This window comes from Convolutriloba macropyga, chromosome 14 (assembly GCF_964194025.1).
Source record: "Convolutriloba macropyga chromosome 14, txConMacr16.3, whole genome shotgun sequence".
Lineage (NCBI taxonomy): Eukaryota > Metazoa > Xenacoelomorpha > Acoela > Convolutidae > Convolutriloba > Convolutriloba macropyga.
This window is the reverse complement of record NC_134481.1, coordinates 20,145,588-20,163,300: the sequence shown is the minus strand read 5'-3', so window position 1 is coordinate 20,163,300 and position 17,713 is coordinate 20,145,588. Positions and strand designations below refer to the sequence as shown.

Here is a 17,713-nt window from a genome sequence, read left to right as displayed (position 1 = left end):
TTTATAGTAAACGCTGCCAGTGCAACATCAGCGTAACGCTATGAAGAGCTCCCTAGAAGCAATATTCCTCAATAACAGAAGCTATTGAAAATTGCTGCATTATAATATCAAATGAAAAAATTTTCTTTAAATTTAGTTTTAGGCTATTTGAGGATACCTGTACACAATTATGTTTCACATAACGTAGAAAAACTGAACTTCACAGTCAAACTGATGTGCTTGGGATTGATCTAATGTACAACAAATACAATTAATTTTTCATTCCTGGCTTTCCTGGGACAAAATAGGTTTCCGAACTGACTGAATATATTATACAGACTATAGAAAATAATATACTGACAATGTTTGCGAATAAATTTTCCACATATGACTATTAGGAAATAAAATTCAATTTTGATTTGTAGACAACAATAAGTGTGCTTTCTGGACAATTTACACGTTCCTGCTGCTTTTTATGATCTTTTTATGTTAATTAAGAAGCCGTTTGTGATCTGAATATGTTGCATTGTCCATTGTATGACAGAATGCTTTGCAAAATGACGTCATTTAATGTCCTCTGCTTCTAAATTTCAGTTTACATGAATTTCTGCAAAATTCATTTGTTAGCACAAGATTTTGTCACAGAAAAATGACTATCGAGAAAACTGCAATACATGGGGTTTTTGGTGTATAATCATGTAAAATTTTATGGCCTTTTCACCCAAAAAGTTGTATACATTTACAAAAAATACAAAATTAAAATTTTTTGCATAAAAAACGAGAAGCCATGTGAAATTGTTAATCAAACGAGGAAAAATGTGAATCTACATGAGATGCTTTTTTCATACAAAAGCCCTGTCAATTTTGATCACACAAGAAAAGATTGTGTAATTTCGCACTAAAGAATTTTAGAGTGCAGTTTTGCGCCATTCTGCACTCTAAAATTGGAGTCTAAAAAGCATATTATACTATATTTTTGAAATAGCAAATGTTTCTGAACGTTATTCGAATTAACTCAAGTAATTGAACCATAGTCCGATTTGACTTAAAAGCTGACTGGACTTGTTTTGATTGAAATTCAACCTGTATTATATATACCTCAGTGAGCAGCTGTTTGCTCCTTGGCAAGGTCTATTTAAGAGACATTCAATCTGCTGACAGGCTTACAGTAGCCTGAAGCAACACTATGGTACCAAGCTACACGTGCAGCAAAATTTGTGCTCTTTAAGCATTATTTATGATTTACACTATGGAATTCAAAAGACATGAAATTTTGAAGTTTTAATAGTATTTCAATCTTCTTTTCTCTCCGTACACAGAAAATATGGTTACGCTAATTGTTATTAACCTAGTTGAAGAGTTTTCTCAGATCCAAAAATTTTATGTATTAAGTAGTATCACTTAAGAGCCTGCAAGAATTATGAAAGGTTATCCAATCGGGCTAAAATTTTAACGTTAATGTGATTGAGATTTTTTGGATTCCAATATGATCATACAGGATATGCATTAACATCCCTTACGACAATGATGTTGTTGTTGTTTATCAGTCTTACATGAGAATGTATTCGATGCCATTAACTGTTAGAGGACCAGTGTTAGTGGTTATTTACAGGATTAAATATCCGATTTGACAATTTAATCCTCAAAATCAGAAAAAAGAATATTGACAGTTCGATTTTTTTTTTGGAAAAATATGGAAGAACACTCAAAATAATTCGCGCTTATTCTTGTTATTGCGACTATGGAATTGATTTCTTGTTGAGATTACTGAGTTGGGTTATGCTGAGGCATTTTAGACGTCGTTATGGAAACTCGTTGGTAAAATACACATAGAAGTCTAATATCAAACTTTAGATTTATTCAGTTACATTCAACATAGAGTTATATTTACTGCTCTCATCTACAGTTTTACACATAAATAAATTGAAAAAATCAGATTTTTTTGCTTTTCGTAGCCTTCTGTAAGAGTATAAGGTAAATAAATTTTAAGTTGAATACTAATATATTCATCAATTAAAGTTTTCCACATTTTTAATTTTTTTTAAAAACTTTGGAACGTAAAGTAGAGTTTTGTACATTTGGAGTTAAGCATTAGAGTCGTGCTGTTTGCAAAAAGAACATCTTTTGCAAACCTGTCGCGCCACTGTTCGCACTTTCTCTTTCACATCTGAGTTACTAGATGCGTACAGACACGGGTTTATAAGATACACAAAGCCATAGAACGTCTGTGATACCCAAAACCCGATTGTAAACACTTCGGACACTTGATCTGTAATCAAAAGATACCACAACCCGGCAGCGTTGAAGAGAGACGTAGGTAATGCCACTATTATAAACACCAAACCAACGTAGAAGAACGTTAACGTTAGAGTTTTGTGCACTTTTGGGGTTTGTTTTCGGCTGCTTTGAACTGATCGTTTCTGTTGATCATTTTGACCACCTGTTTCATCGTTTGCAGTTCGGCCACGCTTTGATTTGTTCATGTAGAACTGAGAATGTTCGAGGTCCGGATCTTCGAAAGAATATCTGGAAACGTCGCTAGACACACTCAAGGTTGCGAGAGAACCAACATCTCCTGAGGTGCTGATCAGAGTTTCGGGTCTGTGTTGAGTACTCATTGACATGCTTATGTTGGCGTTCGTTTGATCTAAAACCAGAAATCACTTTTTACAAATATCGGACAAAGTTTAAAAATTCTTTTATTTGAGTAAGAAAACCCTTTTATGATACCCTAATTATCCTACAAGGATCATATATGATGTCCCGGTGATCTTACAGGAGTCATTGATGGTTCTCTAGCATTCACACAAGGAGCGTACAGGGAAATAGCGTGTGATGTGTCGTCTGTGTGAAGGTCGTTTTAGCCTTCACTCTACCTAATTCTTGTTTAGGAAATTTGCCGAGGCCTGCTTATAATCTCGTGACAAACGCAATAATGGTACCAAAAAAATAAAGGCAAAGGAGAATAAATTTCTTAAATTTACAAAAATAAATGAAAAATTTAAAGACAGTTTAAGTTAAACAGCTACGTTCACAAAATTTGCTATATGCGGGCATAGTTTGCGAGATCTGCAAAACTTAGATAAAGACAAGGATGCTCGTTAATGTGCGTTCGCACATGAAGTTCCGACCCGAGCTCATCTACACTTTTGACTTAATTGTCAAATGAAGACATAATAAAAATAGATGTTTGAGTTTTAAAAAACGTTTAATAACCTAACTACCCATTTAACTAGATAATACCATGCCCCATTACAGCGCTGACGAGATTTTTCATTGAAAAAAAACTACCAAAGAAAACAACAAAAGAAGCAAAAACAAAAATTTCACGGCAAAAACAAAGTAACTAAATTTGAACGCTCCTAGTAACAACGCCAAAATGCAATCTTAAAAAACAATAACTGCACAAATTTACTTTGTCCATACTATAATGCAGATGGCAATTATTTCTAAAGTCTTAAAAATCATTAGCTTTATACAAAATAATTTTTAATAAATACTTCAAACATTCAATATGAAACCAATAGGACATTTCGTTGGTTAGATTATGCCATAGGAACGGACTACAGAAGCAGACAAAAATTAAACAATTTGCGAAAACACAAAATTTTGAAGCCATTATAATCATTAGCTATTATCTGAAAACTATGTATTCTTCTTTCCATTTTCATTCAAACTAATTCGAATAAATCATACTGAAACATTGAAAAAGTGCATTTGGGCCACATTTGATAACCATTGGGATCTGTAATTACGCAAATGTGCTAAAAGAAGAGAAAAAGAAACACAAGTACACCACTAATACTTTTATTTAAACGCATATTGTCCACAAACAAAACATCAGTTACGATATGATATCACTGGACATTTAAATTTTTCGAATATAAAAAGGAATTGAATTAGACCTCCCAAAGATGTGTATAGGCTACAAGTTGACGAAAAAAAAAACATCAAAAACTGAAAAGTTTTAAAAAAATCATTGAAAATGTATAATATTATAAACTTTGAGACTATTTGCTATAAAATGGCTGCCTCGGATAACATCAATCCCTGAAAATTTAATTACAAACTTTTGAGACCGGTCAGCGTTTTACGCCTACCTATAGATATAAAATTAGGCAAAAACCGCTAACTCAAAAAAAAAATTGAGCAAGAAAAGTGTCGAAGCCATTAAAAAATATTTTTTCGGTAGTGAGTTTTCTACCATCCAGTATTTTTATAACAATATGAGATTCTTGTTTTCAACAGGACTTCAAAATTTCAATATATATGAACAAATACATTAAAACCACGAAATTTCTGAGAAAACCGGAAGTATCAACGCCATTAAACTCAATTGCTTTCAGTGAAAGGCAATAAAAGCACTCGATGGGATCATAAGAGTTATGCCTCGATGGCACGACAAGACTGATTGCCATTGACAATTCATCGATACGATAAGACATTACAATAAGTTATTGACTAAAAAAACAACAACAAATGCAGTCAAAAACCAAAAATTCAGTAGAAAAGTGCGAGAAGAAAGGTGCAAAGCCATTTAAACCATAAGCTTTTCTTTGAAAACTTTAACTATGATTCATTGAACATCTTTTCTGAGCCAATTGAAACTAACACTAAGAGGATAATGTGATGAGATTTCAGAAGAACCACAGACAAATCCAAAAATTTTAGCAAATCCTTAGTTAGAAGATAGAGCCAAATATTATTTTTTTTGTTGAAGTAGGAAAAAAAGGAGTTCCGGTTTTTACTGAGGCCGTTCGTACAGTTTACGAAGATAAGTTTACGATTAGCTAATGTTCAAAAAAATTTTTCGAAAAATTATTTTTGAAGTCTTAACAGCCAATAAAATCAATAATTTTCAAAAGAAGTCAACAAATACGCTCAGTCATGACTCGATGGAAGAACAAAGATGTTTGTCATGCATTGGAAATCAATAAGATGTCACAATAAGTCTTATGACTATGAAAACAACAACATATACAGGCAAAAACCAAGAAATCAGTAGAAAAGTGCAAGAAAAAATTGTCGAAGCCATTTAAACCATAAGCTTTTCTCTGAAAACTTTATCTATGATCCACTGAACGTTTTTTCTAAACCAACGGGAGCTATCCAAATTAGAATAATGCGATAAAATTTCAAAGGATTCAAAAGTACGAAAATATCCAAAAATTTTTCAAATTGTTTTTGAAATCTTGTGGCTTCGAAGTCATAAAACCAATAGTTAGAAGATAAAATCGCTAAACAGATTGATTTTTGTTGCAATGGAGAGGAGGGGGATTCCTGTCACTACTGAGACTGACTTAACATTTACAAAAATACGTTTATGATCGGTGAATAATTTAAAAAGTTTCGAGAAATTATATAAAAAGACTTAACAGTCATTAGTTGTCCAGTCAAAGCGCTGAATAGCTTCACTAATGCTCATTAAGAAACCCAACGCACTTTTAGTCAACGATTCTATGCCATATGTCTCCAAAAATTCAGTAAAACCTCAAAAAGAAAATCAAAATTTCATTAAAAAATTACAAAGGCTCAGAGTCGAAGCCATAAAAAACATGTGCGATTCCTTGAAAACGTGTTTTTTGTTCATTAGGCGTCATTTTAGTGTAAATCAAGTTTATTATTAACCAAATATTGATATGAAAAGTGACCAGTCTCTAGGTGACCTAAAAAATATGAAGTTTTCTAAAGAAAAAAACAGCTCTCAAATAGAATTCAAATTTTTTTATAGTAAACTTCCCTATGAGACAAGAACTAGTCTTTTTATCACCTTTCGTGTATTAGGAATACGAAATTGGTTCCTTTTGTGGCGTGAAATGTAATTTTGAATGAATTGTTTTTAAAGAAAAAATCATAATTTGAAGAAAATTTACTCTAAAAGTGAACGAAATCATACCAAATATGACGTGTTCACACAAAACTTCAATCCTCGATAACTCTACGAAAAATACAAAATTCAACAAAATCTTTTTTAATTTCAAACTCCAGGTTGGACTTGATTTTTACAATTGGGGTCGGAACAAAAAATTAACACCAAAAAAATATTTGAAAAGATAAAAATCAACTTTTTCTAACAAAAGTGATCATCACCTAGGACATTCAAGGATCGAAGATTAATCATTTGTATGCGTGTCACTTAAACTACGCCGATAATTTAACTTATGCTTTTTTGATTTTTCTAAAACCATTAGTAAAAGACAAAGCACATGTAACGAGATATTGCTTATATTTTCAGATTTTCAACAATTAATTAGCAAGATAATTTCCCAATCTTGTTAACAAAAATAAAAATTCGGAGATACATATATCATGTCCGGTCAGTTTTATCGCACCTTGTTCACCCTCTATCCTCCAATTAAATTTTAATTTTTTTTAATCGTCTTTCTTGGGTCTGATTGGTGCTTTTTTCTTTGTGGTATGCTCAGTATAATGGTGTGAAAGATTGGTGGATTATTTGTGGATTATGGTAAAACAAACAAGTAGAGCGCAGACTAATTTGAATTCAAAATTAAAAAAATTTGTCCATTAATAAGAAACAAAATCAAAACTCAGTGCTGTAAAAGCTATTCCTAATCAATCAAGATCTGAATATTGTGCAGTACTAAAGTGAAGATTGATCCTAGAGTTACATATTGTTAGAATTTTTTATAACTTAAAGAACATCATGGAATATAAAATTTAAAATATACCCTTTTAAAATTTGATTCATTTAGATTTTTTTGATGTCAAAGCAAAAACAGAAAATAAAGCTGGACAATCAAACACAGTCTAAACCATTATAGGAACCATTATAAAAAATCGATGTAAAAAAATCCAAAATTTTTTTATTACTGTATTGAACACAGACATGTTCTGTTCTGCTTGACGAACAGATTGATATCTAAAGTCCAGCGTTTTATTAGCATTATATTTTTGTACAGAAACCCGAGACCTAGATTTGTAAAAAATTTTGTTGGAAATTTTTCTTTTGATTTATCAATTGCGGTTATATTGCAACCTTCACGAAAAATTAAGATTGAACAATATCTATCCAACTTTTTATAAGTAATTTAGAGTAAGTGTTTAAGAACCTCTTTTTAAATTCATGTTCAACTTACCAACGACTTTAATCTTCATTAAATTAATCTTGAAGAACCAGCTACATATATTCACGCTGAAAACAGTGGACAGATACTGTGCAGATAATTCAAAGTCTTGTTATTAGAAAACGGCGGAAAGCGGCCTACGTGCAATTTCTCAAAATTTATCCATTTCTCCATATAAATTTTACTGTAAATAACAATTAATATATGTGCTTGTTCTTAATATAAAAAAATGTCAAAAAATGGTTGACACAACGCAATTGTTTAAATTTCTCAAGTTCTTAAGGTAAAGCTATATTTTAGGTCTTCTCTTCTACAGCACAATGATAAAAATTAAATTATTTGACTCTTAAGTTTCGAATGGCATTCAAAATGTAGAATTATGACCGCATCATTGGTAGGGAATTTATAACAATTATAAAACACAAAGTTCCTTTTGTCCCAGATATTTTACTGCCCGTTAAAAAATAATATGTCTGAATTGAAGCGAAAATGAGAAAATTCAGTTAAATTCATAGCTCTGATACAAAATATACAGAAACGATTTGGAACTCTTTCTGATTTACAAATTTGTAATCGGGATAATGAAAATGAAAAAGAGCTTCATACACTTTTTATCAAGTTCAAGTTATATAGCCATTTTACGCTGCCCTGGCGTTTTACTCAATCTGACCTATTGACAGAAATGCGAATTTGAATTTAAGCATATAAAGCATAGAAAGAAAAAAAGATTATTTGAAATTTTTAATTTTTCAAGCACTGTTTTTCTAATAAAAAGAAAAATCATACGTCTTTTCGGCAAGTTTTTTGTCTTAAACTTTTACCATTCAGAAAACTTTTTAAGAAGTACCTAGAGTTCAACCAGTGGTATCTTCAAAACCCTAGTGATAGCTGAGTTCTGCTGAAAAGTGGTAGAAAAGCTCAGTCTTTTCAATGTTGTTTATGTCTCTAAAAAGAGTCAATTTTGAAATTGCCTAAGAGTACTGTTACTGTAAATTGACCCCAAAAATCAGTTACCCAGGTGACCAATTTTTCTGTTCATTTCTTGGTCCGACAAAAATATGGTTTCTCGAATTGATAAATCTGCTCCGTCTATAGCTTTCTCTCTTCGTCCAGTAAAACAATTAATAACAAACTGGTTTAAAAATCCAGCATTTAAGTCTGGCTGCAAATTTTTTCCAATCCTTTTGTACACAAAAGACATGATAATTATATAACAGATAACTAAAAGTAACTGAAGCTGCGGCCATAAATGGAAACTGACAAATTTTTCATTCATAAAAGATACTTCGTACGTTTTTGTTTTGTCTCTACACAAACTGAGTGAGTCTGTTTGGTGCCACATATTTTCGTAATCAAATTCAAAAATTCCGTATTCTTTACATTTTTCACGGACTGATTTTTTCAATTTTTTTCCAATATAAAGGAAGTATAATAACGTGGTTAATGATATTATGTACAGGAATGCAATCACAATGAACATAACTGACAAGAACTGTTTGGAGAACCAAATATTGTATCTAGAAGGGTTTAACACGGCAACGTATCTGTTAATAGTCATAATCAATAACAAAATAATCGAACAGAAAATAAGTTGTTGAGAAACGAACGCTACGCGGCCTGAAATTTTACCATCAACTTTGCCTTGAAAATCTATGGGAATGCAAATTACTATCCCGTACAAGGAACCGACCACCAAATGAGGTATGACCAAATAATCGGAGGTTGATTTTTTATTTTTCGATGCAAAAGTAACAAAAATTATGACATTGGCAACAAAAGTCAAAACTCCAAGCAAACATTTTGCGAAGTTAAATGTGTAGAAAAACGAGTTTTGATTGTGATCAGACATGATGCTTACTGAAGCTAGTCCGTTTCACATGTAGAGAAATTTTGAAATTACAAAACTTTTAAAGAAATGGTCTTAAATCAAAGATATATATGCAATTGTGATTAACTTATCTGCAGACTTCAGTTTCAGTTTAAATTACTGATGTGGTTCAGTTTGACATTAAATAAAAGGCTATACGTCGAAGAACAGCATTCGATAAAAATTTATGACGCCCCAGTTAAATATCATTGATCCATGATCATTCTACTTTGTACATTCAACTCAGTCATAATATTATGACGCCAGAAGTTTTATTCCAAACTAATTAGATGAACCGATTTTGCTGTGATTAAATTTCACTCGGTTTATACATCCTGATTACCTTAAGATTTTGTTTTTTTTAACGAGTGAATAATTAAACAATTATAAAAAAACGACAACAAAAGGAACTAAATTTCTGCACAATAATTAAAGATATACACAATGATACCAAAAAGCTACGTACCCCAGAAATTTTTTTAAAAAGCACTAGAAACATCAATTAAAACAACATTCTGAGTTCAAATTTGTTGTGTAATAACTTGTCACTACACCTTAGCATCTTAAACGTCTAGCAAACGGACGGTTTGTTTAATTTCCAAACAGTTTGCTAACGACATCTGTGTCAATTTTGTTTAACATATTTTGGACACTTTTTCTTATAAATTTATCTCAAAAATTGTCTGTTTTTGTAACATCTGTTTCACAATCACCCATATCTTTTAATTGGATTCAGATCTGAACTATATGCTGCCCATTCGATTACTTCACACCCTTTTTCTTGAAACATGCCGATAATCTTCTATTTATGTAAAGGAGCATTTTTTGGTTGAAAAATAAGCGAAAGTGCATTTTTTCTTCGCAATTAGCAAAAATTTCCAAAAACCAACACTAAACGCATTTTCCGTCCATCTGATTTTATGGCACCCCAAAACAAAAGTGATCGCTTGTACAGACTCAATTTTTGTTCCTTTTTCCAGAAGATATTGTATCATAACTTCAAAAAACTCAAACAGTTCTATCGCTAGAGATGGGCGCATTCTCGTTTCATCCGTGAAAACAACATTGTGCCAGAAAGCGAAGACTTCTTGGGTATATTAATACACAATATTAAACAAAATTTTTTCACCAAAGTGAGACTTTTTGCAGCGTTTCTTAATAAAAATCCACATTTTTTTGTAAATTAATCTCACTGAGCTTTTGTACTATACTATATCCTAGCAAGAGAAAACGTAATGAGTTACTCTGATTATCAATTAATCGCGTGAGGTTTATTAACCAAAACTTGTTAACTAATTTAAGGACTTCTGATATCAATCCAACATTGAGATAATTCTGATATCAATCCAACAAGAAAACTTTTTGTCCGCAATTACTGTTTTGAAATGTTTGCCTTAAAATTAATTTTTTAAGGACACAGATTTTGCGACCTGACTCAAAATTGCACATAGTTGAAGAAATTTTAAACATTCAGAGCCGCTATTTCCCTTTTCTGCTATACCACAGTTTTCTGACAATGAAATTACTAAATAAAATATGTTCGACAGAGGAGGAGATGTTCGACCTGCTTCATCAACTAGCAGTTTTAATCTCAAATTAATCAAAGGTATTTGGCAACGGGAAATTTCAATAAGAATTATAACGACATGCCTGAAAGTAAATTTTCCAAACTGCGAAGCATATGTTTTGAGGTCAATAAGTAATCGTGTGATGATGTTTGGAAGCAGCTCCTGTTGCGATTAAACAATCTTATAAAGTCTTCAAGTGTTCTGTTGGTTAGACTACAACAGTATAATCCTTTTCTCGTCACCAATTTTTTGCTTGCAAAAATGGACAAACTGAGGTGAACGATTCTTCTACTTTAATTTCAAACACCGTCTCTGTCTAGTTTTGGAGATATTTGTAGTAATCAGTGGATGATTAGATTGATTAGACGGAGTTTCAGATTGTACGTAGAGATAACAAGAAAATCAGAAAGAGAATGTTTAAAGTTAGCCTTAAAGACACAAGGAACAATACTTATTCCAACCCACTTTGGCATAGAAAGAACTATATGCTCAACTGGGTTTTTGTTCACTCAATTTGACCAACGATATTTTCACCGTTGTGAACGGCACCACTAGAAAGCCCGTACAGCGTAGATTATAAAGTTAAAAAAAGTTTCATTTGATTTTCGTTTTTTCCAGGCACTTATCGGAGTTCAAAATTTTGTGAACATTCGAATCAAATCGCTTGATTTTTCCACGTTTTGCAAAATGTTTGGCCAATTTCTAAAAATTTTTTTACAAACGATGTTTCCAATAGGGTTATTGTTGTTGTATATAAACTAAGAGGAGGATTGCTGAAGTGTTTGATTGGACAATTTAATACAAATTTTGTCGAATTTTTCGAAATTTATAGTTTTTCATTAATTATGTTATTTTAGGCTCTATAGTTCGAATTGGCTGAAAATATGGACCAAAAATTGCTGTCACAGTATTTAATAAAATCAAAAGAGGTTTATATTTACTTCTGCTTCCTCTAAGAGTTTTCTGGAATAAAATTTCCCCGGTTTTTCGCTAACTAAAAACAACCATTATCCCTAAATGCACCATTCACTTTTGATATATCGAAAAACCGGTTGTCAATTATCTTTTTCGCAGAAAACGGAATGATTCGCTGTGGTTTTTAAACGCGCAGTTGAACCAAGGATAGTTTTGCTCTCATTGAGGTTTTTAACTATCAAATTTTATTATGACTCTATTGCGGCACTATCATTTTTTAAAACCATATTAGCATTTTTTGTATATTTTCTATTTTTATTGCAAACAACAAAATTTTCTTATTAAATGTTAATTTTTGATAGCTCATGTTTACGCACAAATGGGGACAAATGATAATAGATAATGATTTCAGAGAAAGTTTTTTTTTGATTTTTATGACTTCGACAAAGAGCTTTGGCATTTTTCAATTGAGTTGTGCCCGCAATTTTTGTTGTTTAGGCAACTTGACGACAGAGCATCACTATTAAAAAATCAGTTGGCTTTCCTGAATGCTAAAATTTAACCTATAACAAGTTTTCAGTTGATACGTACTGGCTAGTATATCTCTGATGCTTAATGGATCGTAAGTTTCGTTGAAAAAACCCTTAGCTATTTTTTAGTCTCTGCAATTCGCGCCTTTTTTCCGTCAATTTATTGCAATAAACATTAAATTTTTTAGTTTGTATAGTTGTGTGATTAATGTTTTCACGGCTTCGATAACTTGAATATCCAGAATTTTTTTTACTTTCGGACTGTACCTCTTTTTGGAAGTCGTTTTCGGTTGCCTTGTCAGATTATCAGAAAAAAAAGATTCCATTGGTTTTGAAAGGGAACGCAATTGAACATGCTTATCCTTTCTGATCAAGAGCGTATGGTTTTAAGGGCTAAAAAACCATTTTCTTGCAAATCATTATGGAGTGTTAAATTATGCCTGTATTTGTCGTCATTTTTATACCATTCTTTTATCTGGATTGTGAAAGGTCAACAAGGCGTCGTCTGATAATAAAATTGCAAAAATTAGATCATTTTTGCTGATGGTTATGGGTATTAATCACCTTGACGTGATTTATTTTGGAAATTTTGATCAACTAATTGACTTTTGCACTCTTCTTACCTTTCCAACAGCTTAGTCTCGTTGATGACGTTTCGCATCTTTTTTGTTGAGATAGACATCGATCTTTTTATTGTCTTAATGTTGCAGGTTTTGAAGCCTTCACACTATGTGATTACAAAAGTTGTTTTGTATTTTTAATCTTGTCCATGTTTGTGTTTTTTGTTTACTTTTATCGAAAAGTCCTTATCAAATTAGAATCAATTTATATCTAAAAATAGTAAAAAAACTCATAAAATTGCCAATTGATAGTTAATGGTATAACTCGATAAATTTCATCAATTTGTTTTCGTATAAGAGCTCATTAAATTTTGACTTATGACTGCTTTTGCTGCTAATTTGTAGTCTTAAGATTCAGTCTCAACTAATGAGAAGTTTAAGTGGCTTCTTATGATGCTACAAGATGATATAACTAGTTGTTAATGATATTTCATGGTTGCTATGATTCTTGAAAATCTCTGCTTTAAGAAAATCACTGAGCTTTTGTACTTTGCCGTTTTTGTAATTTTTTTCTGTCAATTTGTAGCATAGCCTCATTAAACAGAGAATGCACCTCCTTTCAAAACTCAAAAAAGTCAACCTGTAAGCTTGTTGGTTTTTATTTTATTGTTTCTGGCACTGATACTTCGAGTTTTCAACAATGATTTGTGCTTTCTTGATATCTATCCATTTTTATTTTTCTTCCCATTTGTTTTCTTGTCACATAACAACCTCAAAAACGATTTATACCCCTCTCAAAATTCTGGATAATGAAAGTTCTAAATGGCGTCCACTGATGATACCAATGAAAGTAATTCATGATTTCTGTTAGTAGCTAAGGATATTAATCACCTTGAAGAATATTATTTTGAGAAAACTATGTGGTTACGAAAATTGATTCGAATTTTCGATTTTGGCAATGCTTGTGTTTTTGTCTTGGTCGAGATGTCCTTTTGAAATAAGGATCAATTGATATCCAGAGATGGCCAAATTAAAAATGCATAGCATTTTCAATTGATAGTTTGCTATTTTTTGCTAATTTTCGACATTGTGTATTCGTAAAAATGCTTGTGTAATTAACTTTTTTGCCTGGTTTTGTTTTGAATTTGTAGTCTTAATAATTAGTATCAAACAATGAGAAGTACAAGTGGCTTCCTATGACGTTAAAAATGATATAACTGGTTTTTATTCAAACTTCATGGTTGCCTTGATTCTTGAAAACCTCTGCTTTAAGAAAATAACAGAATTTTTGAAATTTGCCGGGCTTGTAATTTTTCTCTGTCAATCTTTAGCATAGCCTTAATAAATAAAAGTAGCAGCACCTTTAAAAAATACAACATTTTTTTATTGACCACTTGATCATTTCAAATTGTTTCTGGCACAGATACTTCGAGATTTCATCAATGATTTGCGCTTCCCTGAATATTTGCATTTGCCCATTTTTGATTTTATTCTTTGTTTTCTTGTAACATTACAACCTTATCGACGATTTTTGTTTCCGCTAAAGAAAAAAAATGATTATATATAATTATTTTAACAAATAACTCATGGTTTATTGGTCTCAAACACCATCTTCACTCAAAGTTTTGTTCCATTTTTTGATATTTGGATGTATTAGTCGCTTTTTGTAGTCGTATGACACATTCTTGATAAGGACAGGCCTCAAGGGCTTCACACGGAGTTACAAAATAATCTATGGACGATTTTAATTAGTTTTTATTTGTTTAATGGACTTTGATTAAAGCTGTTTTCAAAATTATAACGTATTTTCAAACTCTGGGATTGTGTTTGTTCTTCTTTTGCTGATTTGTTAACTGGTTTCATTAACGACGTATTCGATATATTCAATGAAAACGTACAAGTTGTTTTTTGGTGTTGTTTACATTTCCAATTGATGCTTTGTCTGTTGTTAATTAGAGTTTCGTGTAGTTTAATCATGTGCCATTTTGTTTTGTTTATGTGTTTGTTGTAATTGGGTTTGGTTGTAATTAACGTTCATCTTTGTTATCGACTTTCTCTTTGCTTCGTCTTCTATTTTTATTATTGGAAATATCATTGCTGGCATTATATGATTCATTGTCTCACTAATAACCGGTCTCAATGGCTACGAGGAGATACGTCAGAATCGATCTAGTATTTTTCGTTGAGAGCTGATTGTTGTTATGAGTACTCCTTTTATTCTCGTTTTTGTTGACTTGTTACTGGGTCTAAATAAACACAAGTCCCATCTGCTTTTAGATAATGTACAAGTTGATTAGGACTTGTTTAGCTCCTGTTTTGACTTTGTTTGTGTTTTTTTTATTAAAAAAAATTGAATTTGACTGTAATTAATGTTATATTGTTTTGTTTTGTTGTTTGTTTTTTGTAGTCTTATTAATGACAGATATGGTCGGCTCTCTAATGCTGCTGAAATTGTTTGGTAACTTGCGTTTAAAACATTTTCTCAACACGCATTTAACAAGTTATTTTCGGACCGTATGTATATTTTTGAAAGTTTTCTTTCTCTTCCTCATTTGGCAGACAACAAGGTCAAAATTGTCGATGAGCGGGGTCAGAACATTATGTGCGAACTCAAATTACTGAGCGTTCTTGTTGTCTTAAATAGTAGCACAGGAGAAACGATTGCAGATAAGATGGTGTACCTGTGATTCGTTAAGTTTCCTGATCAAAGGGTTAGACGGTGTTGACGGGTTTAATCAGACGGTTTGAAAATGACAATCAAGCAAGAATTTTCAGAAGTGCCATTTTCTTCACAGAAAAATTAGTCGATGTGTTGCATTTGAATTTTATTTGTTATAAAATTGGGATTCAAATTCCAGATTTTCTATTCGGAAAACATCATCCATTAGAAATTTAATGTTTTATATTTTAATTTTTTAATATTTGTTGTTTTAATTTTAATATTTTGAATAACAGAAGTGCGAACAAAATATTTGATGTTTTAATTTTAATATTTTCAATAAAAGAAGCGCGAACAAAATCACCTGGTTGCTTGTCGTCGGTGTTCGTTTGTCCTTTTTGAGGCGTGCAATCAGTTTCTCGGATCACAACTGACTTGTTTTTGTTTTGCATTTGTTTTGCATCTTCAGCATCGTTATCGACAAACAGCCGGCTAATCAAATCAAAGAATCTGCGAATAATTCCCAGTTTTACTCGTTGGTGGAACTGGTCCGAAATCCTATAGTAAACAAAACACATCAAAGCTGTAATAAAACTTACCAGAAGAAGCTGAAATTGAGGCCAAATATAAAGAACAAAAAATTTAGCATTCAAAATGTTTTTTCGCTTAATATTAACTGAATAGGAACACATTAAGTCCATATATTGAAACGAATAATCAAAATTGTAATCATAAGAGTCGTAATAATCATAAAAGTAATAATAACCTCTCCAATCGTGATAATAACTAACCCAGTTATCACAAAATTCTTCAAAAGAGCTTTCAATGATTTCTCCCAGGAATAAAAGGTAAGCCAAAAGCGCGAAAACTCCAATTACGAATGACGTAATCGATAGAAAACTGACAATGATGAAACGTTTTTTGAACCATTTTCTGTATTTGAAAGGCCTGCGAACAGCAACATAACGGTTAATTGTCATCAATATCAACATTATCAATGAGAAAAGCGTGAAAAATTGGTAAACAAATGTTCCATTTATCATAAGTTTCGGACCCAAAAGATAGAATGGGATACACATTCCCAACCCATGTAAGGAATCTACGAACAGATTAGGAATGATCAAATAATCGGAGGGTGATTTTTTCTTTTTGGAAGAAAATATAGAAAATACAAAAATGTTGGCATTAAAAACTAGTATGCCTAGTAATAGTTTAATAGGATATACGACGTAAAAGGTTAATTCGCGCTGTTCTTCTGTCATTTTTGCTATATCTCATACAGAAATTTCTCACGAAAAGTTTTTTCACAATAATTTTTTCACGTTTTTTGAACTTTATTTTATTCGATCTTGTCAATAAACTTTTTGATGGAATGTCAAACAGCTTAAAGCACTCAAATAGAAACGATCAAACTTGAAGTTTTTAAAACGGATTTTGAAAGTAGCATAATTACCTCATTCGGAGTAAAAAAAAACTGAAAAAACTCAAGATTGAATTTTCAAATGGTTCTTATTTCCGCCTTAAATTAATGTTAACGATAATCCCTGCGCACAACAAAACTCTTTAAAGTAGCATTGATGGTTGGACTTAATTTATCAACTAATAAGCGTAATGGTAGCTTGTCTCTACGCTAAATGTATCATACTGTATAAATAAAATGTTAACTTTGTAAATTTGAACGCCATCGTAGTTGACAGAATAGTGCAAATTTACGAAGGCAAGGCAGATCGTCATAAAATTTAGAGCAATTAGAAACATTTAAACTTTGAACTTTTATATTTGGATTGAGACGACTCAAATCCATTTTCTAATGCCGAAAATCTAAATTAAAACTTTAAGTGATCTTAAAATTTTGGTATATGAAATTTAGGTCAAAATATGCCAGCCGATGAGTAGTAAGTTAACCAGAGTTAACCAGGAATCAAAACTGATTGGAAAAACTGCGGAAAAAGAATGAATTAAAGTTAATCAACTGTCCGGGAAAATCAGCCAACTCATGTATAACACTTGTAAAAATTGCAATATTTGTAATAATTGTAAATCGGCTCTTTTAGACTCAAAATGGGGCAAAAATTTGAAGTTCATTCCCAACTCTAGTATATGTTACATTAGGTACATTTAGGTCCCTAATTTACAAAACTGCTACCGGTTTAACGAATAAATGGAGGAACAATTAACGTGATGTAGAATTTGAAGTTGAGGACATACACATCAAAAACTGTTACAAAACTTCATTGTGTACAAAGAAAACTTCTAAAACAATAAGGTTTTCCCGAAAAACAAAATGAGCAGTTGAAGAACTTATAGGTTTCGAACAGACATAATAAAAAACATTTGTTTTCTGAAAACTGCTAATTGCATTTGAGATTTCTCAAACTCATTTATAATATAGATAATTTTAGAATACATCATAGGAAAATTTTGAGACTAAAAAAAAGTTTATTGGATTAAACCAAACAACTCAGTTTCTGTACAGCTTTCATATCCAAGAGATATCAAAATTTCTTCAATTATGAATTTACTAGAATGAAAAAAAGAGAACGAAATGAG

At 31.5% G+C, this 17,713-nt stretch overlaps 1 protein-coding gene across 3 annotated transcripts; it reads right to left on the bottom strand.

Moving 5' to 3' along the window:
• Positions 1–1,809: 1,809 nt before the first annotated feature.
• LOC142353655 (uncharacterized) lies at positions 1,810–16,805 on the bottom strand. Of its 3 annotated transcripts, XM_075405953.1 has the most exons (3): positions 16,617–16,805; positions 15,528–15,721; positions 1,810–2,626 (listed from the first exon to the last, which is right to left on the bottom strand). In XM_075405953.1, the coding sequence occupies exons 1-3, from the start codon at positions 16,619–16,621 to the stop codon at positions 2,064–2,066; spliced, it is 762 nt and encodes a 253-aa protein (XP_075262068.1). In that variant the 5' UTR covers positions 16,622–16,805; the 3' UTR covers positions 1,810–2,063. The 3 variants fall into 3 exon arrangements, with proteins under 3 accessions (XP_075262068.1, XP_075262066.1, XP_075262067.1); XM_075405951.1 differs by lacking the exon at positions 16,617–16,805 and having other exon boundaries at positions 15,528–16,589; XM_075405952.1 differs by lacking the exons at positions 15,528–15,721; positions 16,617–16,805 and adding an exon at positions 8,079–8,957.
• Between the last annotated feature and the right edge of the window lie 908 nt (positions 16,806–17,713).

What these genes read in the sequence shown, in the direction of transcription:
- LOC142353655 (XM_075405951.1), bottom strand. Translation starts at nt 16,425, where the DNA reads ATGACAGAAGAACAGCGCGAATTAACCTTTTACGTCGTATATCCTATT. An exon ending in CACCGACGACAAGCAACCAG is followed by an intron (nt 2,627 to 15,527) that starts GTGATTTTGTTC and finishes TTCTGGTTTTAG; the next exon opens with ATCAAACGAACGCCAACATA.